General features: G+C 40.6%; 1 protein-coding gene across 2 annotated transcripts in view; it reads left to right on the forward strand.

Annotated features, from left to right (window-relative positions):
- Positions 1-23,181, forward strand: part of Tbx20 (T-box transcription factor 20) — a 40,535-nt gene extending 17,354 nt beyond the window's left edge. Inside the window, exons 6-8 of one of the 2 annotated variants that reach the window (XM_042695119.1) lie at positions 2,354-2,430; positions 21,168-21,280; positions 22,841-23,181. In XM_042695119.1, the coding sequence (XP_042551053.1) occupies positions 2,354-2,430; positions 21,168-21,280; positions 22,841-23,181 (531 nt within the window). Of the gene's footprint in view, positions 1-2,353; positions 2,436-3,505; positions 3,511-14,226; positions 14,238-21,167; positions 21,281-22,840 lie in introns of those variants that run through there. The other variant, XM_042695120.1, reaches the window with a different exon arrangement.
- Positions 23,182-26,475: the final 3,294 nt, after the last annotated feature.

Genomic DNA, 26,475 nt, shown 5'->3' on the forward strand with positions numbered 1-26,475 from the left:
TGAAGAGATGAGGGACAGCGCCCAGGCCCAGAGTTCAGGACCCACGACTGGACCGCCCACCCCCCAAAAAAGAGGAATGGCTATAAAAGAACTTGTGCCAGTAGTAGTTTCCCTATCAGATATTACCTGCTGTTATTTTCAGAAAAATTGTAACTATTTGCAAAGCCATTCACTGACAGTTTTATAAATGTACTACTTTTTAAAAAAAATCCTTTCACTTTCAATTTTATAAATGTGATTCTTTGTTTTGCAGAATAAATACTGGGGTTTGAACTGAGGACTTCACATGTGCTAGCTGGTACTCTACCACTTGAGCCATGGTTCCAGCCCTGGCTTTTGCTGGTTATTTGGAGATGGAGTCCAGCAAAATGTTTTGCCCCAGGGTTGGCCTCTAATCATGAGCCTTCAGATCTCAACCTCCTGAGTTGCTAGGATTACAGGCATGAACCCCTATACCTATGGGATTTTAAGCTCCCTTAGGACAAAGATGCAGTGTTCTTTTTTTTTTCTCCACATCATCTGACATCTAGCACAGTACATAGAAAAGATAATCAACCCTCATTAAAGCTGTGGGTGAATTATTGTGAAAGTGACTTTGTGGATTCTAAAGTGCTTTACAAATATGCAATAGTGTCTACGGCCATACCACCCTGAACGCGCCCGATCTCGGAAGCTAAGCAGGGTCGGGCCTGGTTAGTACTTGGATGGGAGACAAATATGCAATAGTTTAAATTGTAGTTTTTCAGTAGAATGAGACAAATCTCTTGTCTTTGAGCATTTAAAAATTTGTTAGTACTTACAATCTAGGAATATACTGATTGCCTGGGCCTCAGAAGATATTTACTGTTTATTTCAAACAAAGCATTGTTTTCTGCATGGTACATATGTTTTAATGTGCCATGGTGCAACTATATTAATATTATAAGAATTATACATCTGGGGCTGGGAAGGTGGCTCAGTGGTAGAGCGCTTGCCTTGCATGCCTGAGGCCCTGGGTTCGATTCTTCAGCACCACATAAGCAAAAAGAAAAAAGCCGGAAGTAGCTCTGTGGCTCAAGTGGTAGAGCGCTAGCCTTGAGCCGAAGAGCTGAGGGGACAGCGCCCAGGCCCAGAGTTCAAGCCCCATGACTGGACCCGCCCCCCCAAAAGTAAATAAATAAAAATAGAAAAAATAAAAATTACATAAAAAAAAGAATTATACATCTGGTGCGGGTGGCTTATACCTATAATCCTATCTACTCAAGAGGCTGAGATCTCAGGCTCATGATTTGAAGGAAGCCTGGGCAGAAAAACCCACGAGACTCTGATCTCCAACTAACTAGCAAAAAGGCACACGTGGAGGAGTGTCTCAAGTGGTGGAGCACCAGCCTTGAGTGAAAAAAACCAAATGAGAGCAGGAGACCCTGAGTTCATGCCCCCCCCCCCCCACACCCCTACACATACACACACATACCACCCCCCCACCCCCCCCACACATATACACACCCCTACACACAACACACCCCTACACACACACACACCACACCTTCAACACACACACACACACACACCCCTGCACACACACAAGAATTATAAATACCCTGGTAAAGACAATACTTGAAGCTGATTCTTATTAGAAACAAGTAGTTTCCATAGACATGTAGTGTTCTATAAATGTCTTTACATGGAAGGGTAACAAAACAAGGACTAATTCAGTTGCATGAAAAGGTGAATGGAGATAAATTTAAATTTATCTTCTGCAGGCTTTTGATCCTTCATTTATGTCACATTGATCAGTATCAATATAGCATGAAACAGGAGGCTCTTACTAGTTATCTAACCTTTTTCTTTACTTTGGTCTAAGGTCTCTTGTTCATAGTAACGAACCATGTAGGAAGGGGAAATATCTCCCTTTATTCTCCATTTCCCACCAGAGGCTGGGGCTCTGCACAGCTTTCCCCATTAGGTGCTCCAATTCTCCATTTGGGCCCCTGCCTCTCACAATGGCCCTTAATACTTGACAGCCCACTTCAAGTCTCCCCCTTGCTGGCAGGTTTGCTAACCCAACTGTGTCTTCACTAACTCTTTAAAAAATTTATTGTTATTATAAAGGTGATCTAAAGAGAGGTTACAGTTTCTTAAGCCAGGTAAAGAGTACATTTCTTTTTAGACAGTGTCACCCCTTCCCTGGTGATCTCTCTCAGTTTTTCCCTCCCATCCCAGTCCCACAACTAGTATAGTTCCTTTTCAACATAGTGTCCAGTGAGTTCCACTGCTGCATTTGCTCACCCTTTGTCTTACCATTTCTGTGGCTATTTCTGATGTTACTTTGTGGACCTCATAAATGAGATGGTTTTGTGCTCATTCTTTCTAGATAACCAAGCTGAAAATAGACAGCAATCCTTTCGCCAAAGGATTTCGGGACTCCTCCAGGCTCACGGACATTGAGAGGTGAGGCTCACTTTCTGTTTACCCTTTGGTCGAGATAAGATAAAGGGAAGGGTGAGTTTGTAAGAACACAGGCTTCTCCCCTGCAGAAACTCGAACCCTGCTGAGTCTAGCCTGCAACAGTTCCCTGCGTTCTTTCCTTCTAGCTATAAACCCTGAGATAAACTGCCAAATTCCTGCAGCCAGATCTTTCCTAGCGCTTCTTTAAGTGAGGGGACAGATGTGGACCCGTTGCTCAAGATGTACCCTCTCCTGTAGAGGAAGAAAAGCCAGGGCTTTCTTCCCATCAAAGACTTCATCCTCTCAGTGCTTTTAAGCTATGTGATTTGTGGGGGCAATCTGTGGGGAAGTAGAACTCGGTAGACTTGGTTCTGCTGTGAATATATTGGCTAGTGCCAGGTGCGAGATCCGGCATTGGAAAGGGGTCAGTGTGATTTAAGTGCAGATCACATAATTTTGACTGGCCGGTAGACAGCATGAAAAGGAGGAACATCAGGTCTCAGGACCTGTCAGAGGACGAATAAACATCTCCTCATGTGCCTGTCACTTTCTCCACCTTCTGGTTGAAATGGTTCGTGAAGTTTGGTACCATCGAGGTAATGGACAGTGAATACTGAATCTTGAGGTCCTTTGTGTACCCAAATGAATGATAAAAAAATATGTTTTCAAAGAGACACTTAACCTGATCAGTTATTTCTAGTTCTTAACCAAACTGACTTTCTATACTTGATCCCCCCCCCCCCTCCTTTTTTTTTTTTTAAAGTACTAGATGTGAACTCAGAGCTGTGTGTTTGTTAGGCAAGGCCTCCAGTGCTTTTTTGTTGTCTGTTTTTATTTAAGATGGGGTCTTGCTTCCTGCCTGTTTGGCATCTGGACTTCAGTCTGCTTATATTAAGTTTTCCCTTGTTGCTAGGGTGACAGGTGTGCGTCACCACCTCCGGCTTCCTCCCGCTGAGATGGAGTCTCTTGGATTTTTCCATGTGGGTTGGCTTGCAAGCATGATCCTCCTACTTTTAGCCCTCCTGCCTGGCTTAGGATGACAGGTGTGCACCAATGTGCCCAATAATGAGTTGCGAAGGTCTTGTAAACTTTTCTACCCAAACTGACCTTGACCCATTTTCCTCCCAAGTAACTAGGATTACAGGTGTGAATTGTTCAGTGCTTCATTCTATCTTTTTACAAGCTCTAATGTCTTTACTGACAGGTGCAGTACTTAGCTATTAGCCCTCTGGCATATTGCATCCCCACATCTTTGTGTGACTTGCCTGCTAGCTGCTATACATTTCAGCTGCAATCATTGCTCCCTGCAGGGTCACATCTGGTCTCAGCACTTCCATCTAAGCTCTCCTGGCAATGCAAGTTGAGGGATGTAGCAACCTCTGTCTCATTCTCCCTACGCCTTTCTAAGTGTCAGAGTGTTGAGAGGTGGTTCGTTGGGAGGGAAAGGCTTGGTGGGCAGGCAGAGAAGCCAAAAGGGCTGGCTGAATATTGGATTTGAGTCACAAAGAGATGAATTAGTTGGAGAGCTCTATAAATGGCTAGAGATGGTGAGATCAGGACAAGAAACCCAGGCTTAGAGTTATAATCTATTGCAAAGTACCAAGAGCAGGCAAGTGGGTAAGTTCAGTTGGAAGAGCCATCAGTCTATGAGAGTATGGTACCAGTTGTCTAGATGACAAAGGCCTCTTGCTTTAGGTAATGACTTTTTGTGAGGTGATTCCCTATTTGTGAAGGCCAGGAGCTTGAGTGCTGATGAGTTTGTGCAGCTGAGATGATGTTAAATGACTTTTCTTTTGGTTTTATTTTGGACTGGGCCAATAGTATATGTTTCCCACATGTGCACCATGTTCTGTCTGGTCAAGGGTAAGCATGATCTATCAGGAGTGAAAGTCTTGGGATAGAAACTCAGCTTGGCCTTTTCCTGAGTAAATGATCTTTTGGCGAAGTCACTGAGCCTGGGAATCTGTTTCCATCTAGAAAATGACAAGAGTAACCACTTATTCCTTTATTGGAGGATCAAACAAGATGAAATTTAGGAAAACACTTTATGAATCTCAAGTCAAAACCCTTCCTAGATAAATGTTGCATCAAACTATTGTGCCTATCTAAGTCATTCTTCATTGCCGTAATGAACTGTTTCTTGGGTATAAACAGCCTTGAAGTCACTTGTGTTCCTAAGAGCTAGGAGATCGCAGTCTGACTGAAGGGCAGGTTGGGTAATGTGTGTTGACTAAGCATCCTGATGGGGTGATTCTGGAGGACCGAGAAAACCCGCTTACATGACTAGCTTGACGTCTTCAAGACAATGCAGTGATGATGATGTCTCTGAAAATCAGCTTTGCATGACCTAAGTAGTGTGAAATTAAGCCAAGGTTTTGGATTTCATTTCCAGGTATTTAAGTCTGAATTTTTCCTAAACAGCCTTTGGGGATGAGACAAATCAGATCAATTGATCTTTAGAGACCTAAAGAAATTAAATTAGTCTGGAGTCAGTTACTGCACTAAACCATCCAGTAATTGAATTGCTCCTTGTAACTGATTGAAAACGGCCCTATCTGTAACAATATTGGGAGCTTTTCTTTATAAGAGATTGGAGAGAAAAACACATCTTTTTATGACATGATGACAGATATTGCACTTCTCTAACCTAATTGAATAGGATGTTATAAATATGTGACCTTAATGATTTCAAGGTTCCTGTTCAAGATTTACAGCTTACCAGGTGGGGCAGCCAAACAAAAGTGTCTTTGGGGTTGGCCCTGTTTGCTCAGACCTAGACATTTCACAGTGCTCTTCCTTCTAGAACTGCAGAAGCTTTCTTGACAGTAGGTTTCTTCCTCTGCTTCCACTAAGGTTCCATTCAGAGTTAAATGTCAGTCTTACTCTAGAGAAACACACCTTCCCAGTAGGAAACTCCATCTCCTTGTCATCATTATTAGACTGCTTTATCATTCTGAAAATCAGCTTTGTATGACTGATAAATGGAAGAGTTTTCTCACCGTGTCTGTTGTTTTCTCTCATTGTGATTTCTATTCTGCACTGTCCTCACTCCAAAATTATGTATAAATTTTAAACTGTATACTTCCTATTACTTTTTTGCCTCCTACATGCTTTCTCTAATGTATGTAGTATTTGTTTTGGTAGAAGGAATCAAATAGAAATATCATTATATTTTACAAGTGGTTTCAATAGCATATAATTATCAATATATTGATTTTCTTATTAATAATTCTCTCTTTATCATGTGCCAAACTCTTATCTGTACTAAATTGAGAGCATAGGAAAATACTGGCTGACACTTCAGTATCTAAGATGGTAAGCCTCTGCCCTTTTTATTTTTTTAATTTTTATTTTTTGCTGGTCCAGGGGCTTGAACTACAGGGCCTGAGTGCTGTCCCTGAGCCTCTTTGTGCTCAAGGCTAGCAATCTACATGTGAGCCATAGCACCACTTCTGGCCTTTTCTGAGTAGTTTATTGGAGATGAGTTTCACAGGATTTTTTTTTTTTCTTGGCCTGGCTTGGCTTTGATCACAGTTCAATCTCAGCTTCCTGAGTAGTTAGGATTACAGGCGTGAGCTACCAGTGCCCAGCTCTCTGCCCTTTCTTACTTGTTATTTTCAAATTTTGTTGTTGTTCATTGATCTTTATGCTTCCAGCCATTGCAGTCATTTTGCCAAGTCTTCAGAAACAATCTGAAGACCCTAGGTTGAGTATATATAATATTTGGGGGGATAAAACACAAACCTTCACAATTCTGAGGCTTCCCTTTTAGAAATATGTCACTGATTTGTCATTGCCATCAAAATGTCCACTTACATTTTGAAGCATCTTAGTAATTTTAAGTTCATCAGACCCACACACATTTTCTTATACAAGTGGCCACAAGTGACAGGAGAGGACTTGACATCAGAGTCTCTCTTAAGGGAGAGGGAGGAGAGAGTAAAAGCAATAACCTATGATATTTGAATCTAGAAGGGAGGAAACAAGACAGGTAAAACTGTGAATCTTCTATATTGAGGTATGTTAATTTGGGGAGGAGTGTGGGGGAAGGCAGTCCTATGGCTTGAACTCAGGGCCTTGGTGTTGCCCCTGAGCTTTTTTGCTCAAGGCTAGTGCTCTAGTGCTTGAGTCACAGCACCAATTCTAGCTTTTAGGTGATTAACTGGAGATAAGAGTCTCCCAGACTTCCTTGGCTGGCCTGGCTTTGAACCTCAGTCCTCAGATCTCAGCCTCCTGAGTAGCTAGGATTACAGGTGTGAACCACCAGCAACCCGGCATACTGAGATGTGTGTTAGGTATAAAACAAAAACTCAAGAGTCTCTTTCTTCCCATCTCAAAAGAGAGAGAGAGAGAGAGAGAGAGAAGGGAGGGAGGGAAGGAAGGAAGGAAGGAAGGAAAGAAGGAAGGAAGGAAGGAAACAATTGTACCTGGACTACCTTGTGAAGACTGAATATTAAAAGAAAATGAGTGAGTATCATTATTAGTTGAAAACTATTGATTAGGCAATAAAGAGTGTCTTAGCTGGATATCAGTCTCTCCCTCCCATCACCCTGGCTTCTCAGGAGGTGGCAATCAGGAGGCTCTTGGTGTGAGGCCTTCCTCTTTCCTCTTGTGGCTCCCCATGCTTTTGATGTTCAGTTCAAGTCCTTTGGCTGTTCTTTCCTAATCTCCCTTGGTGGTTCCTCCTCAGCACATCCCACTACGGATGCCGATGTCTTCTGAGCCCTTGCCTTCTCAGTCTGCACCTATGCTGGGTCATCTGACTCCGCTTTAGACTCTTACATGCTGATGATTGCCAATGTGACATGTCTTGTTCTCTTTGATCCAGAGTCAGGCTCTTGCTTTTACTTTTTTCTTCCCCTTAAGAGAACCTGGGATTTTACACACCTGAAACTGAATGACTAACCACCCTCCCCTGCTCCCGCTCTCCCATTCCTGATTCCATCCTTTCCACATTCTGCCCAAACACCCAGGGGCCACCCTTGACTTGTTTTCCCCTCCATAGCCAAAGAGTTGATCAGTCTTGACAACTACTCATTCTAAATATGGCAAAGAGGTTCACTTTTCATGTTACCACCCGGACTGAACACAGCTGTCTCTCTCCTAGATTAGTTAGGCTAATTTTCTAAGTGATCTTTCTCCCTCCACACTTACAGCCCTTCAGTGAAGCAAGGGGAATGATCTTGCCAAAGACAGGGAGTTGGATTGTATTCCACATTCAGAGTTCTCCCGGGTATCATCTTCTCATTTAGAGAAAACTCCAAAGATGCTATAGAATTTACCCCATACCTCTCAGCCCATCTACCCTCTCTTGGCTCACATGCTGCAATTCCACTTGACTCCTCATCTTCCCTGGAACAAGCTCAGGACCTGTCCACCTTCAGGATCCTTGCCCTTACCTTCTGCCCATGCTATGCTGTCCTGACATCTGAGTGGCCCAGTCATTGGCATTTTGTTTCTTAATGTATCTTCAGGCTTTGAAACACGTCTGGTATGACTAAGCATTCAAGTACTTGTTGAGTGAATGAATGCTATGTCTTCTTAAAAATACCATGCAGAGTATCAATATTTGAAACAATCTTGTTTGAAGGTCTTCATTGATTTTTTTTTAATTTAAAAATGAAGTCTTCTGATAACTGATGTGTTTAGTGTTAGAACCATGTCTGATTTCTGTTCGATTTTCTTTGTCTTTTAATTTCTCTTCTAGTTTTTGTTGTATTTATCAAATTCTTTTCTCTTTTATAATTTATAATGACAATGAATACTCCAAGTTCTCCATGTGTCAGGAAGGGCCATAGACCTGACACATTTCATTTAGCTATGCTTCACATAGAAGAAACTGTGATCCTCCTATTTCCTAGATGAGATAACTAAGCTTTAGAAAGAGAAATGCATATGGTTTATTTTTGAGCTGAGCCTCAAGCCCACGTCAGTTTGTCAGAAAACAAAGTTGCTAAAAGCAAACTGTTCTATCAATATGGAAAGACAGGTTTGTGTCTTTCTGTATCAGGATCTACTAGCAACAAATCCACAAACTACAACAAACTACAATCCCATTGTCTTTACGTACAGAATACTCTTGAGTTCAATTGGTAGCCATGACCCACAAGTTCTCCATCCCAGTCCTCATTGCCAACATCAATAGCGTTCATATCACCCATCACATCACATACAAGGAGACACTGATTTAGATTTCTCATTGGTTATGTGATACAGAATCTCTAAGAAAGGGTCAAATCTGTCACAGGACTCAAGAGGACCAGGTTGATTGACAACAAAGGCAGAAAGCTGATAGAGTTGTAAAAGAGTGAGGGTGGTCAGAACCCAGTCACAGACCTGGACTGCCATCACTGCCAAGGTTCAGAGCTGGTAGCCCCAGGGGAGGCAGGCAGTTTTGAGTGGGAAGCATTAAGCAGAGAGACTGTACTGAGCTACAGCCTGGGGATAAAGTCGGAGCTCTTTGTCGGGCAGGCCATGATGCACACAGGTCCTCTAATGATAGGTCATGATGTATTAGGGTATCCTTCCCTCATTTATATGTTCCAGGTGTGAGGGTTGCACCATTTGTTGATCTGGCGTGTTCATGGTTCTGGTTTTCTTGATATGGTTTTGGTACGCCTGCATGAAGTGAGTGTGGCTCATGACTGTGCAGGACAGATGGTGCTATGGACTGTGCACACAGAGGACTCTGCCTCCCCACTTGCCTTAGCATGGAGGACAGTACTGTTTTTATAAAATTAAGTCACTCAAGGCAAGGCACAGCCTGAGAACTGCTGCTTGAGTCACCAGAACCTGATACAACCGGACCTTTAGAAAGGGCCCTTTCCCTAATGTTCAGAATGTTGCTTTAATTATTGCCTATAATTTCTAAAAGAAAATAATTGTAATATCCATAGGTTGGCTTTTTTCAAGACTGAAACTACATTCTTCTTAAAAAACAGGTAAAGAGAGATGATATGTACTCCTACCTGGCCCAATACTTTTTGCTTAAATAATCCAGGAGGTAAATTTTTTATCTTTATTGACTTTATCAAACCTTTTCCTTAATGTTAACATAAGGATTGCAACATTTTAACAATCACCATCAATTTAGATCTAACTCTGGTCTTTCCCATTTCCTGTGTACTGTTCATATCTTCTGCACTGTCTCCAGTGACTGGACTTGAACTCAACTTTGTTCTCAATTGCTGGTAAATATTGAATAATTGCTTGAGCAAGGGAGGTGGGCGTCTTCCTTATAAGGATATTAGTCAGATTGCTGTTGCTTTGACTAAATGCCTGAAATGACAAAAGTTGATTTTGGTTCAGAAGCTTCAGTAGATGGCTCCATTGTGGGTAGGCCCTAGGAATGGGTGAAGAGAGGGGTTGCTCACCTCATGGTGTTCAGGAAGCAAAGAATGAGAACAGAGTGTCAAAGACAGGCTGACAGTGACCTACTTCCTGCAGTGAGACCCCAAATATTCTTCCTAAGGGCACATTCAGCTCTGGACGCTGCAAGGATTGATCCATTGATAGATAAGGTCAGCACTTTGGTGATCTAATTGCCACTCAGTAGCTCCTGTTGGGGACCAAGCCTTCCACACATAGAATCTCTGTGCACGTTTTATACCATAACTGTTACCAATTTTGTCATTACTGGGTTGCAGTGTTTTTTTCCTCTGAACGTTCCACTCTGCCTTTTAAGTAAGTCATTTGGCTCTTATGGATTATAGAATAAAAATAAAAGCTCATGGTCTCTTCTTTGTAAGAAACTCGCCTGTTTTCTCTCTGTCTGTTGAAATTGTTTTCAGAATCTTTTGCTTAAAACTCAGAAATTCTGTTAGCATCTGTCAAGCTGTCGATTTTTCATGAGTCTTTAAATAAGATTAAAGTTTTCACATTGAGAACACAAGTCTTAATTGAGCCCAGCAAAAAATTCTGGGTTTGTTTCTCTCCTCCCTCTTCCAATGACTTCTGTGTTTGTCTCTAAGCTTCCATTTGGCCAGCTCCAATCAGGCTCTTAAGCTCCTGTTGAATGTATGTTTTCTATCTCTTGAACCTTATCTCTTTCTTTTTTACTCTGAAGTTTTGCAGAATTTCTTTCAGCTTTCTAATTTTCAGGTTCTGGGTCCTTTGGCATCTAATATTCTTCCTTACAGTCTTACTGAGTTTCTGTAAAATGTGATGATTGTTATTTTGTCATATGCAATGATGAGCTCAGAATGTTTCAATGCCATGCTTCTTACTCTGTGTATTTCACTAGTACTGTCTGCTTCAATGCTGCTAAAAATGGGAAAACACATGTTGGAAAATTTAAATATCCTTCTTTTTCTTGCAACAGATTTGTTGCAAAGGAAATAATTAGCTAGGCTTCATTAAGTGACTTTTCTTGTTTCCAACTGCTGTTTCATAAGATCCTGCTGATTTTCTTCAACTATTTTTATGTAACGGAATATCTGCTCATTGAATATTAGAAACTAAGATTAATGCTGAATAAAAGTGCTCCGTCAGCTCTTCAAATGCAGAATACATGTATTGTTAACTCGTCAGTGTGGAAATAAGAGTATTTCCTTGTGTGTTGGAGAGTGATTGCTGGCAGGAGGAGGCAGCCTCTGAAGAGAACGTTGACTGCACAGGGGTTGTGGTGATCTCTGCCTGGCCTGGCAGCCAGGATCCAGCTAGGGCAATGCTGTATCCAACCCAGCACCACGACCTTGTTTCCAGAACTGTCGTCAGCCATAGGCCACACAGCCTTCGGTGTACCAAATGCACTGGCACTGAGAGTGCTCCGGTGAGATTTCTTCCTTCTAAACCCCAACAGTAAGGATTTGCCTCCGTTGACTAGTCAGAGGTCTGTGTTCATGTATAACCTTTGTTAATCCAAGTGAGGGGCGAGGTGAAGCTTTCCTCCTTGCTCACTGATGAATGTCAGACTACTAAATGTACCCCTTCTTCCTTCTTTGTGGCTGCAATAGCTAAGTGTGAAATTGGCACCCTCCTCATTTTCTGGCTTTCGCTTGTATTCTTCATTCTTTGGGTGTGTCAGGAAATTAAATACATAAGCTTATATCACTCTGTGAGGTTGGAATTCACTCTGAGAGTCCCTGTGGGAAGTGATTTGAAAACAGCTTACACTGACTGAAACTTTCAGACTCATGAAGTTTGGACACAAGCCCAGCAGGATACAGGTCTCTCTGTTCAGAACTCAGCTACTCTATTAGTTTAGATGAGGAAGGAGACATTCAGAAACCAAGCTGCAAATCTAATACTCTGGGAATTTGTAGAAATTTCAACTGCCTCAGGCAATGAAGCAGTAAGTCTTGTAGCAGATTCAATAAAGAGGCTTACAGCTTGCAGATAACTTATAGGTCTTTCATAATGACTTACAGAGATAGAAGTAAGTAGCATTCATCCTGTGAGAACCTAAGCTGGTTTGCCTCTTTGAACCAGCCAATAGTCCTGAGGATCCCCTAATCCCTCTACCAGTTCCCCCACAGCCTCACTTTATAGAGGAAGTCCAAGCCCAGTTGTGATAAGGAATCTGATTGCACAGCTTTTGGGAAAACTGTTTTTTTTAATTCTCCAATGAAAATAGACTTAGTATAAAGGTTTCCATGCATGAGATAAAAGCACTTTTGTTAGGTAACAGTTAAAATTTCCTTGTAACTAAAATCTATTAATTTAATAAAACAATCTGTTAGAACAACAACAGATAAAGGGAATGGGTAATTCCTCTTTTTAAATTATAGTTACTACAAAATTCCTTTAACAAGGCATCTTTCTTTCTTTCTTTTTTCTTGTGCCAGTACTGGGGCTTGAATGCAGGGCTCTTTGATCAAGGCTGGCACTCTACCACTTGAGCCACACCTCCATTTGTGGCTTTTTAAATGTTTTTTTTTTTAATTGCAAAAATACTGTACAGAGGGGTTACAGTTACATGAGTAAGGTAATGAGTACATTTCCTATTGAGCATTGTTACCTCCTCCTTTGTTTTTCCCCCACCATCCCTTCCCTCCCCACCTCCCCCATCCCCCCCCCCCCCCCACTCAAGTTGTACTTGTGGCTTTTTACTGGTTAATTGGAGATAAGAGTCTCACAAACTTTTCAAACTGCAATTCTCCAATTTCAGCCTCCAGAGGCTTGAGAGGCTTGGGCCACTCACACTTGGCTGTTTGTGTTTTTCAGAGGGACTTCTTTATTCACAGAGACTAAGATGAAGCATTTATTTTTACCACATTGTGTGAATGGGCATGACAAGCCAGGAACCCAAGTCTCAGGATTCATTTTCATAACTGAACTTAGAGTTATAAAATAATCCAAGTGTGCTCTTACTTGTATCTACCTGAGAAAAGGAGGCTCACTTCCTGTCTTCCAACTCGGTGATGTTTATTTATATTTTCAGTAATCTGCACTTTGCACGAGACATTCTTTCTTCCAGTTGGCACAGCCCTGGAACTTAGGAAACTTCCTGAGAGTTTTTGTGCCCTGCCCCATCCCCACAGTGGTATAGTTCATTTCTTCAAGTTGCTAATGACAATATAAAACTAGAACTATATACTGCTGTGAAAAAGAAAACCAAATAGGATTTAGTCAAATAAATACAATTAAAATAATCTAAAAGCTTTTGAAAAGATTAGAGCTATTTTTGATTTCCCAGGGTGGATTTTATATTTCCATTCTCAAATTAAAATTGATGATTTGGGGGCTGGGAAGGTGGCTCAGTGGTAGAGAGTTTGCCTTGCATGCCTGAGGCTCTGGGTTCAATTCCTCAGCACCACCTAAGCAATAAGTAAAAAGCCAGAATTGGCACTGTGGCTCAAGTGGTAGAGCGCTAGCCTTGAGCTGAAGAGCTGAGGGACAGCGCCCAGGCACAGAGTTCAGGCCCCACGACCGGACCCCCCCTCAAAAAAATTGATGATTCGTCATACATCTCAAATTGTATTATCTAAACATTTTCATTTATTAAGAAGTGTGTTAAGCTATTAATATTGATGTGCTGCAATTTACAATACTTATGTATAAAATCCTTAGCAAAATATTGTAACAAAGAGTTATTTATAAAGATCTGGTGAGACTAGATATAAGCATGAACAAAGTGATAAGAGAAAAGAGCTTGGAATATTTTGCTTTCTATAAATTACATTTGCTTTTAATGGATTTGACATTTTCCCTTTGAATACAATTTTGGTCAGGCCTATATCTAGAATGTTAGAATTTGAGTTGCTATAACATTTAACTTTTATTTGATTTTGCTTCTGATTGGAAGGCTTAAGTGAATCACAAAAAGTTGTAGAGACTAGAAGTGTCCATTTCTTCTGAAATAAGAATGATTAAGTGACTAGCTTTTGGAACACATAACCTTGATACTTCTTAACAATTAAGATTATTTGTGTTACCTGTAAACATGTATGACGCATTCATGTGCCAGGTACTAGGTCATCTCTTGTACTGATTTACCTCGCCTTAATCATAACCTGGAGACGGAGAGCTTACCAAATCCCTCATTATACAGGAGAGAAATGAGAGGCGTGGAAAGATGAGGTTCTGTGTTTTCAAACTAGTTCACAGGTGCCAGAGCTGGGCTCAAGTTAAGCTGAAGCGAACTAAGTGACTCAGATTCATTTGAGTGATTTTAAGTGATTCTGAACATTTCCGTAAGTGCAGCAAAGTCATCTCCACTACCCTCTGTTGCCTTCAATAGATGGCTGTGGTTGTGCCTGTGACAGATTTCCTTCCTGGAATTGATGCTACAAAGCAGTCAGAAGAGCTCTTTTGTCGATCACCTGTGTTCTTTCTTGGTAGACAGTAATTAAGCATTAGGTACTAGAAAGGCTGAACTTCAATAATGATACCCCTATAATTTTCCCTTTTCAATCCAAAGGTTAAGTTTACTAAAGCTCCAGTCTCATGCATTAGGATATGGCAGAACTGAGTATTCATGGTACTGACATAGCTTAGAATGCCCAAACCACTCAACCTATTAGGGGAATCATACTTCATTTTTCAGGGTACAGAATCTTAGCGATCCTTGCAAAAGGCTTCCAGGCTAAACAAAATCTTTGCACTTTCCACTCTGCTGCAAAGAGGGATTAGATGTAAAGTACACAGTGTAGGCTGACTGCTCTTTGTAACATCTTGGAAGCGATGGCTCTGATATGCACACTGTGTTCAATCACTTAAAAGGTAATAATGCAATTACTCCATCCGTTATAGAAGAACTGCCACTGCTCTCAGTTCACTTTCAGGCCTGACACAAGTAAATCACTTTGATAAAACCCCCTTCCCCCTCCTGCAGACGAGCATAAGTAATGATACCAGCGATCCAGCAAGGACAAAATGAATATAATGTACTTTTTATAGAAAAGCAAAATGTTTCACAAGGCAGTGATTCATCATGTTATTTGGAAGATGAGTTTTCTTTTGTGTGTATGAAAGACGCTCACATGATCTTAGAGAGGCAAAAATACACAGTCTTCTTTGGAAATTAAATGCTTGAATTTAGTATTTTATGTACAAATTATGGAAAGAAGGATATAGCTTGAAATATCCCATCCATTGCTTGGGGCCACTGATGGCCATTGAGGGCTATTCTTTTATAACCCTGTCAAAGGAAAATATTTTCTAGGATATTGAAACAAATTCTTTCCTTACACGAAAATATCTCCTTATTCTTTCCCAAGTGTATTTGAAATATTACCAACATGTTCATATGACTCAGATTTAAAGGGCATCAGCTTGAATGTACATTTTATCATTTGTCTTTGGGTTACTCAGTCCATTTGTTTTCCTTTATAATGGCCCAGGTAATCCAAAATGATGGTCATTCTCTAATATTACAGTGAATGAAGTCTTTGAGGAAGTGACATTAGCTATTTAAACTGCTAGATTGCACATTCCTAGAGTGTAATTCTAAAATGATTAAAATTTATGACAGGTAGCAGGCTAGTTAGGTTCTATGTTCTGCTATACTATCATTTCCATTACCCTTTTTTGGAGGGGGGCATAACACATATGAATTGACTATGGTATATATTATATTATTATATATTAATTAATGGGCTTCAGTGTGTTATTTCAATACATGCATACTCAATGTGCAAATCAAACCCATCCTCCCATTCCCCCTTCCCAACCATTGCTAGCCTTCCTTCAGATTCGCTTTTTACTTTTCAATGAAGTTTGATACTTGTCCTTTTGTAGCAAATTCAACACAATGCCCTTCAATTTAGCCATTTTGCTGCAAATGATAGAATTTCATTTTCTTTATGGCTTAGTACTCCAGTGTGTGTGGTGTGTGTGTGTGTGTGTGTGTGTGTGTGTGTGTGTGTGTGTGTGTACACTTCTTTATCCATTCGTCTGTTGATAGATCTCTAGGTCGATTGTCTTATTGCAAATGGTGCCTCTACAAACTTGGATACGTAGGTATCTCCCTGGCATGCTGATTTTACTACCAGAAGGGGGAATCGATGGATCATATGCACATAGTTCATTCACCAGTACCTCTCGGTGAATGATAAAAAGTTTGCTCAGGGATATTTAAACATAGGTTGCATTTTAAAGCAAGTGACTCACTATAGCAAAGACTCACTAAAGCAAAGACTCACTAAAGCAAAGACTCACTATAGTTTACCATTTTCTCATGAATGTGTTAATTTTTGTCAATCCAGTTTTATGATAGGTACAATTTTGCCCTGAATTACAAATAACATTCTAGTCAATTTTCTAGGTAATATTATATAGGAAGAACAAAAGTAAGGATGACAGCAGACATTATGTCAGAAACAAAGTGAGATGACAGTGAAGTAATATCTTCCAAGAACTGAAAGAAAAAAATTGGTCAGCCTAGAACCCTATCCCACAAAAGCTATCATTCAAAAGCCAAAAGCATAATAAATATTTTTTTTCCATATGTCTATAAAAACTGGAATTTGCTACCAGCAAGTTTCATTATAGATATGTTAAAAGCAGAGTTTCAGGTGAAAGGGATTTTTTTTTCTAATGAAATGGTCTTTATTTCTTTGATGTGAAGCTGGGTAAGTGTGTACCAGGCCTTGGCTGGGCCGTGAGGCTTTTCTGGAGCGGGCAGCCAGTATAGGGTGCTTTGGATCTTTCATGCCAGCCACAGACATGTCATAACCATCCTTTTGTTTCCAATCTGCCAAGACTCCAGGAAGTAAAAACAAATTGTTCCATGGTCCTGAGCCAAGGCCAGCTCCTACAATGACTCTGTTAGAAATCACTCCACAGGGCAAAGATGGTATCAAGAAGAAAATTAGAAAATATTTTGAGCTAAAGGAAAATAAGTCTACTACATATAAACCTCACAGGATGCCAAACCATTACTCTGGAAACTCATAGTTTCAAATCCCTTTGTTAGAAATGCAGAAGCATCTCCTAACTTCCTTCTCAAGAAACTGGAAAAGGAAGAACAAGAAAGACTCAAAGTAAGGAACAGAAGGAAAATAATAAATATTTGAGTAGAAATTAGTGGACCAGAAAGCACTAAACAATAGAGAAAAATCAGTGGCGTCAAATGTAGAGAAAACTAATGAAACCGACAATCAAGTAGGGAAGAAAACACAAATCATCAGCAATGAGAGGAGGGGCCTGATTGACCAAACTCAGTATTCTTTTGTGGATATGGAAAGGAAGGTTAGTAAAGGAACATTATTACGTACTGAACACTCACACTTCTCATTTTGCCAAATGAAATGGACAAGTTTCTTAAAGCTGCAAACTACCCTATCTCATCAAAAGGGATCAATAAAGCCAATAGTTGTGAATTTGTAGTTAAAAACATTTCCATCACACACCTTCATAAAGTATGTTAAGGAGTTGTAGAGAATTGAAAGTGTGTTTATTACCAATAGCAGCCTTGATAACCACAATAATTTTTTTCCATGTGTAAACACTGAAATAATACCACAGGAGTATTCTTTGTGTTCTGTGTATTTCAGCAGCCAGCTTTCAGTGAATGCTAAAATCCATTCATTTGTACCTGAACATAGGCCAGGAAGTGGGATGATTACTTCTATTAGTTCTGAACCACTTGGAATGAATTCATTCTGAACTTCTGCCACTAAGTTATTGGTGTTTGAGCACCAAATGGTTAGCATGATTGTCAAGTTAACTTGTGCGGTATGTCAACTTTAAATCAGCCTAATGTTTCCTGACTAAAAATGTTAAATGGCATATATGGATTAAAAAAACTGGATTTGTAGTTGACACTAATGAATTAATCCTCCTCAGTTCATGTTTTAAATAAGGGTAGGAGTTTTGTGCTAAGACTCTTTTAAGTTATGTGTACCCTGTATCCATTATAAAGTAAAATGGTTTTTATGATCACCCTTATTGTCTTCCTTGAAATACATTGTTATGAAAAAAATTATAGTGAAATCATCTTGGGAAATAGAGGGAAAAAAAAGCAACGTATTTATTGTTCTGTTTACCATATTTTAGAATTCACATTCAAACAAGTGTTTTGTAGTTTTACATTACCTTTTTACCCATATAATATGGAGAATGTAAATTTTTCTCCCAAGTTGCATATTGTCAATTCTAGTATTAATTCAGCAGCAATGGTAAACATGTACTAAACATGGAAATAAAGTTTAATTCTATTAGAAAAAAAAACTTTTCCATAAGAAAACTTCAAGACTTCACTGTTAAGGAAGAAATTACAATTCTATCCAAACTCTTCTAGAAATTTGAAGGGAAGAATTTTCTTCTTCATTTTTTGGTGCCAGTACCAGGACTCGAACTTAGCTCAAGGCCTTATTTTCTCACTTGGCTTTGAGCCATGACTCAGTCTCTCATTATGCTGGTTAATTGAAAGTGAGTCTCAGAGGCTTTTCTGCCTGGGCTGGCTTTGAATTGCGATCTTCAGATCTCAGCCTCCTGAATAGGGATTATAGGTAGGAGCCATTGGTGTCCTAGTAGGGAATACTTTTAAACTAGTGTTATGAGACCATCATCACCTTAATGCTAAAACTAAAGAAGGATACTATAAAATAGAAAACTATATCCCAGCATCCTTTAGGAATATACATGGAAAAGTTCTAAAAAAAATCTAGTTAATCAGGTTCCAACAAAAGTATAACAATATAATTGACTTGAGTTAAGCTCAAAAATGCAAAATTAGGTTACTCTTTTAAGTTCAATTAATGTACCTGGCCATATCAGTGATTCCAAAAAAGGAAAACTATTTGATCTCTCAGTAGGCAGAAAACACACACACACACATACACAGCCACTTAACAAAATCCAGAATCAATTTCTGATTTAAAAAAAAAAAAAACTTGAGCAAACTAGAAACGGAAGGGAACTGTTTCCGTGTGATAAAAGGAAATGACAAAAAACCCTGAGGGCTAATGTTATACCTAACAGCAAGCTACTAAGTGCTCTCTGTAAGATAAAGAATAATCGTGTATGTCCACTTGTGCAGCTGCCAGCTCAGACTTGTACAGACTTGTACTGCCATTTCAGTAAGTCAGGAAAAATAAACAAAATTAAGAAAGAGTATGAGGCTGGGAAGGTGGCTCAGTGGTAGAGCGCTTGCCTTGCATGCATGAGGCCCTGGGTTTGATTCCTCAGCACCACATAAGCAGAAAAAGCCAGAAGTGGTGTTGTGGCTCAAGTGTTCGAATACTAGTCTTGAGCTGAAGAGCTGAGGAACAGTGCCCAGGCCCAGAGTTCAAGCCCCATGACGGACCAAAAACAAACAAACAAACAAAAAGTGAAGAGTAATACAGATGGGGTGAATTTGATAAAAATACATTATAGGCATGTTGTACCTATTACAATGAAGTCCCTTTGTGTACTTAATTTATACTAATAAAATTTTAAATATTATGATTGCAAAGAAAGAATTAAAGATACCTCTGTTCACAGACACTGTGACAAACTATAGAGAAAATTCAGATCTATAGGAAGGCTATGAGCTATTTCGGGATTAATCTGGTACAAAGCTTTGCTGAGAAAAGCTAGATAAAAAAGACCTAAGCAAATGGACTATATTGCTTCAATGTGAAGATGACAGTTCTAAACAAATAGATCTATCGATTCAAGCCCATCTTTATCAAAATGCCAGTAAGTGCTTTTATTGTAGATATTACTCAGGTAATACTAGATTTCATGCAGAAAATAAAGTGGAACTAAAATAGCCAAAACATCTTTGAAAAGAAAAAGGGCTAATACTGTATAATTTCAAGAACTTTGACTCAGTACAATGTGAGTCTAGTGCCAGTATCTACAAATAAATGAAGAGAACAGAAGAGAAAGGGAGTCAAGAGCTAGATCTATCTCCAGTTATTTATTTAGTTAGTTAGTTAGTTAGTTAACCAGTTAGTTTTTGCTGGTCCAGGGGCTTGAATTCAAGGCCTGGGTACTGTCCCTGAGCTCTTTTTACTCAAGGATAGCACTCTACCACTTGAGCCACAGCACCACTTCTAGCTTTCTTGGAGTAGTTTATTGGAGACAAGAGTCCCACAGACTTTCCTTCCCCGGGCTGGCTTTGAATTGCGATCCTCAGATCTCAGCTTCTAAGTGGCTAGGATGACAGGTGTAAGCCACCAGTGCCTGGCCCTTCATTCATGTGGAAACACAGTTTCCACAGCACCAATTGGGATGCATGCTTTACAAGTGAAGTGGAAAGTGTTACATTGTGGGAACTTATTATGACTGTTTGTTTTCCTTATTCCTTAAGTGTATGGTTGGGTATCAGTGTTGTTCAGTATTGAGCAAAAAGTGTAATTCAGTGTTGATCTTCACATCACCATTGTTTTCAAAATGCATATTACATAAACAAATCTGTTATTAGCATGAACGTTTGACTTACGTGACTTCTATTTGAATGAAATAAGATCAAATGATCTAATGCTAAAATAATTTTGTTTTAAAATTAGCTTCACTCTGGGGTTCGTAAGTGAGCTTGTAATTGTCCTAACTTTTCTGTAGGTTTAAATTTCTTAAAGGTTGTTTATGTATTCCTTCCCTCATTTTGTAAATGTGAATCTTAAAGCACTCAGTATTCATGATCGTAACTATCCATACTGTCACCTAAGTTATGCATTTATTTGATTTGTTGATCACTATTGATTTTTTTTTGAGGTATTGGGGTTTAAACTCAGGGCCTTGCCCTTGCTACATAGGTGCTCTACATAGGTGAGCCACACACCCAAGGCCTTTCTGCTTTAGTTATTTTTTGCTAGGGTCTCCTCACATTTGTATTCCTGGGCTGGCCTGGACCATGATCCTCCTATTTATTATCCTTCCTGCATAACTGGGATGTCAGGCAGCTAACATCCCCTTTTTTATTCTTGTTGAGATGAGGTCTCATCAACTTTTTGCCATCAGGTCTGGGAAAGTCTGTGGCTGTTGTATGTACATTTTGGTGACCTTCTCTCAGATGTTAAAGCTATGCAATTTGAATGAATTGAATTTTGTACAAAATATTAGCTGAAGTCAATGTGGAGATTCATTGCAACCCCAAACTGCAAATTCCTTCATTCTTTCTCACAATAAGTTCCCTATTCTTGTGGCCAGATTTCCTAGATGAGCCCTGTTCATCTTTGTCCTTCACTCAGAGGTCTCCTGGGGGTTGTCTTTACTTCTGTTAATGCACACGTCTCCAATGTCATCTTTCCCTGATGTGGCTTCCTTTTATCTGAGAAAACAGATGTCTAGACTAATGAATCATCACCAGACTCTTTTTTTACCACTGAGCTCTGTCATGAACTCATGATGCTTCCTTTGTGCCCTAGGGAAAGTGTGGAGAGCCTGATCCAGAAGCATTCCTATGCCCGCTCGCCCATCCGCACCTATGGAGGAGAGGAGGAGGTCCTGGGAGATGAGAGTCAGACAACTTCAAATAGAGGTAAGGCCGTTCCGGCCTGTGGGGCTTCCAGGAGAGTGAGTTCTGGAAGGAGGATGAAGGAGGTGATGAGAGATCCAGTCCTAGGGTTCAGGACCATTCCAGGAGAGCCAGCCCCCTCTGACCCTCCCCTGCTGCCTTACTTTGCCAGGCTTGTGTGATCCCACTGCCTGAAGGCCAGTGGAACACTAAAGTTATACTGAGCAACTAAGCCTCAGGTCAGCCGGTTCTTGCCTGTGATTTACTACCAAGAGCTACTGGATTTTAGGACACAATCCCTTAGCTCAGAGAGACATCTTTAAGTTGAGGAATCTGTATGTTCCACCAATAGTAGGAATGCCTTATTAGAACCAAAGGGTTCTAATAGTGGAAAACACTTGTCTTGGGGAAAGGAGCTATGTGGAAGCAATGGCTCAGTGTCACTAGGGAGAATGAGCTGTGTTTCCACCAGGAAGGTAACTTATGTAGCAAGAAAGTCCAGATTCAGAGGGCAGAGGAGCCCCGTCCTGGGAAATGAGGTTTTGGTCTGGAGAAGAACTTCTCACATTGTTCTACATCTATGATATGGAAGACTGTAATCATGAAAACATGAAATTTTTTTTGTATGTATATGCTGGCCCTGAGGCTTGAATTCAGGGCCTGGGCTATATCCCTGAGCTTCTTTTGCTCAAGACTAGCTCTCTACCACTTGAGGCATAGTTCCACTCCTGGCTTTTATGTTTTGTTCAGTTTTTGTAGTTTATTGGAGATAAAGAGTCTCATAAGTGTTTCCTAGGGGCTAGATTCAAACCTTGATCTTCAGCCTCCTGAGTAGCTAGGATGACAGGTGTGAGCCACTGGCACCCAGAAAAAACATGAAGTATTTCTTATAATTCAGATGATCCATTAGCTAGAAAATTTGCTGTCAACTCTTACTTAAACTTGTACAAGGGTAAATGCTCACTGTGGCTTTGGACAGACACCAGGTAGTTTTGCAGTCTCTTTTAATGGAGATACCACAGCAGTTAGAACACATAGCAGATCTTTGAGGCTCTTACAAAGAGAATCAGGACACTTACTGGTAGGCAAGATTTTACACTGTAGCCATTCTGTGAGGCTATGTGGGTCATCTATTACGTCTTTTTTCTATGTAGATTTGCCATATGGTAAAAATCAACAGATTTCATGCTACTTGCTTTTTTTTTGATGATGCTGGTTTTCTTGTGCCTATTCTGGGGACTGAACTCAGGATCTGGGCATTGTCCCTGAGCTTTTGTGTTCAAGGCTAGCACTATACCACTTTGAGACACAGTGCTTTTTCTGACTTTTTTTTTTTTTTTGAGAGTTAATTGAAAATAAGAATCTCATAATCTTATGGACTTTTCTGCCTGGGCTGGCTTTGAACCTCTATCCTCAGATCTCAGCCTCCTTAGTAGCTTAAGATTTCAGGCATGAGCCATCTACACCTGACCACTGGCTTGCCTTTTTAAAAGACAGGTGCATTAAATAGGTTTGAAAGTAAATAGATCTTTGCAGATAGTTCGGTTCTGGATCTCTGTATTGAAATGGTGTTTTCCCTTGCAGGTTCAGCCTTTACAACATCTGACAATTTGTCTCTCAGCTCCTGGGTGTCATCTTCTCCCAGTTTCCCTGGGTTCCAGCACCCCCAGTCCCTGACTGCTCTTGGAACCAGCACAGCTTCCATCGCGACCCCCATCCCTCACCCCATTCAGGGGTCTCTGCCTCCGTATAGCCGGCTGGGGATGCCTCTGACCCCATCAGCCATCGCCAGCTCCATGCAAGGGAGTGGCCCCACGTTCCCTTCCTTCCACATGCCTCGATACCACCACTACTTCCAGCAGGGCCCCTACGCCGCCATCCAGGGACTCCGCCACTCCTCCGCCGTGATGACGCCATTTGTATGACTCATCTGAGGTGGGAGAGGCTAGATCCAGAAGGGTTTAGAGACCGAGGACAGGGTTGGGTGGGGGAGGAGGGTGGGATGAGGGGCTCTCCAGGAAACTGAAGAGGAGAGCTGGACTCGTGGTCAGACTCACAGTGAAAGGAATGTACCATGGACCAGGACTCATGTGTCGTAAGAAGCTACATCTTGGGACTCAAAGAGAATCAGTGTAATGTTCTTAGCCAGCCAAAGTCCAACAACTAACTAATAAGGTGTCGGTCTCGTTGGAGCATCTAAAAAGGCAGAAGAATGTTAAGACTCATCTTCCTCTTGGTGTGAAAAGATGCTATTGAAGCAGCCATGTATAAAGTCAGTGTGTATAGGTTTTCTTCCCGCTTTTCACAAGTTAAAGGCTATTCAAAGAGGCAATACCGTATAGCATACTGACCTATGAACTCACTCAGATTCTCCCTATAGGATGTAGGAGCCACTAGAGAAATACTTGTAGTGCTGTAGCTTACGCATGTTGCGTTTCTCCTTAGGCTAGTTTGGAGAAGGCTCTTAGACTAACGCCTCGTGCAGAGTGGATGGATGTGTGCTGATGCGCATTCTTCTTCGCCATATGGAAGAGCCACCATTCCACTCCTCCACAAGCTCAGGCTTTGATCTTGCTTCCTCACTTTATCTCCCTCGCAATCACTTGCTAGTTATGTAAGAACACCCATGTACAGTTTGCAAGCAAGCAGCTGTCTATGCTGCACTCTTAGACTGAAGTCTGGGTTTTCTGGGCTGCACTGTGACCACACACCCATGCAGCCCCTTCAGAGACAGCTGGGTCCGGTGATGAGGGAGGCTTTTTCCTCAATACTGATATGGCTGTCCTATCCCGAAGGGATTTTCTCTGTCATGGGATCTAATGTCCTTTTATTTTCACGTTAGCTTCGGAAGACTTTACGGTATATGGAGTCAGACTCTCATTTTTGATAAATCTGCTTTTGTTGATTGGCAGGGATTTAGGAATAACTGTTCTAAATGCTTGGGTCATCATGATTAATATATGTCCACAAATAGGATCAGATTGACCCTTTTCAAACACTATGTTCTATTTCCCAACTTGTGTTCTGCTCTTCTTAAGCCTCAGTAGGGAATTGCATGTTAACTTACTGAATCTCTGACGGCAACACCAGCGGTTCTTATAAATACATCAGAGTCCCATCCCCTTCATTTTCAACTCTTGCTGTCTTAAGCCTTTCTGTTATTTGTCTGATAGTAATGAATTATATTTTAGTCCTATGTAACCTGTATGCTTTTTTTTTGGACAACATGTATCTTAGCATTTACAGTCAGAGTAGCACATTGCTTATTTTGTAATAGTACAGTTTCCTCATGATAGAGATTTCATAAAGCTTTAGTCTTTCAAGTCTTTCAACTTCAGATATAATACATTCCAGCTACAGGATATAATCTGTCTTCTCAGCAAGTCCCCTCCTTCTCCCCCCCAAAAAACCTCTCTACTTTAATTTAATTTTTGATGTAAATTTCATTCGATTCTGCTCTTCCTGCAAAAGTACTGAGTCAGTTAGAAGAGATGGGATGCATTGGTCCAGATGGTAGAGACGTGGATTTAGAGGTAAATGCAATATACTTATCACAGCTGACTCCCCTGGGATTTTGTTTGGCTGCTTTAATGTTAGGTTTTTCCACATCTAATGCCCCTGTTGGGGGAACGTGCCTAGCTTAGGAAACAAGGCACATGGCCCAGCCTAACTCTGGGATGCTGTTGTGGTTGGATTTTGACAGACCATTCCCTCTCCTTCCCCACAATTACTTAGAAAGGAGCATGGATTTTGTTGACAAAAGCACTTCAGAGTCTTGTGACAGACACCATAGGTTGATCTCTAACTTTTTGCATGACTTCTAATACCCAGATGTCGTTCCTTTTTTTTTTTTTTATTGTTGGTCATGGGCCTGAACTCTGGGCCTGGGCACTGTCCCTCAGCTCTTCAGCTCAAGTCTAGCACTCTACTATTTGAGCCACAATGCCACCCTAGCCTTTTCTACTTATGTGGTGTTGAGGAATCGAACCCAGGGCCTCAGGCATGCAAGGCAAGCGCTCTACCACTGAGCCACCTTCCCAGACCAAGGACATTCTTTTTATTTATTTTTTATTTTTTTCATTCTTTTTAAAAATGAAATATTGGCAAGAGTTTTTAAAAGACTTAAGAATGCTGGGTAAGGTCTGCATCCACAGAGCTAGTATAGGAATTTCATATTGAGCAGATGACCAGTTGCTCCTTTGAATACAGAGCATTGTTGCTTCCACAGAAATAAGCAGACATTATTTCATAAAACGCAACATGCTGATACATTAGATATCCTGAGTCTGTGTCTGAATTTTCTTTTCAAAGGATGAAAGGCTTATTTTAATACTATTTTGACAGTACTCCCTATGTGGGTATTTTTTTGGGGGGGGAGGGCAGCTAACTCTTTTTACACTAGTATTTCCTCACTTTATAACTTTGATTTCTAACTAAGCAATACAAGACAGAAAATAAGCAGAGTGCTTAGAGGAAAACAAAGCATGCTGTTTGAAAATTTTACTCTTAAACTTCTAAATGAGATGTGTTTAGGTATTGTTACTATGTGACTCTGAGAGAGAAGCCCAGTGTGTGTGTGTGTGTGTGTGTGTGTGTGTGTGTGTGTGTGTGTGTGTGTGTGTGTGTGTGTGTGTGTGTGTGTGTGTGTGTGTGTGTGTGTGTGTGTGTGTGTGTGTGTCTGGGGGGGGAGGGGCTACAATGAATCAGTGGGAACAGCCATAGAAAGTGAGGGTAGAAATGGACAGATTGAGCCTCTCTGAACTACCCTGAGTATTGATTGTTATTAGCCTCTGGAGACTTTACTATTTAAAAATCCAAAGCCTGTTCTACCAAAAATAGATGGAAAGAGCTAGATATTTAATCAGATGACCAATGGGAATGGTAAGGACCCCGAGATAGATATCCCTGGAATAAAATCATGGCTCTCCCTCTGTACTTCTTCATACATAACATTATCAGAAGATAGTAATTTGATTGAACTTACAAACTGAACTGTTGAACTGCAACTCTTTTGTACAAACTACTTAAAAGATAATTTTAAAAATATACCATTGGGGGAGAAGGGCAGTGCTTAAGAAAAGAGGTCCTGTTTTGGCCCTGCTTTGCCAAACGCTAAGGGATGAATTAATAACAGCAGGTTCTGTTTTGTGATGTGCTTCTGAAGCATTTAGCAAAAATTGTATTTGTACTTCCATTTTTTACTTACACAGCACATCTTT

Source organism: Dipodomys spectabilis, unplaced genomic scaffold, assembly GCF_019054845.1.
Source record: "Dipodomys spectabilis isolate Male_0828 unplaced genomic scaffold, ASM1905484v1 ptg000178l, whole genome shotgun sequence".
Taxonomy (NCBI): domain Eukaryota; kingdom Metazoa; phylum Chordata; class Mammalia; order Rodentia; family Heteromyidae; genus Dipodomys; species Dipodomys spectabilis.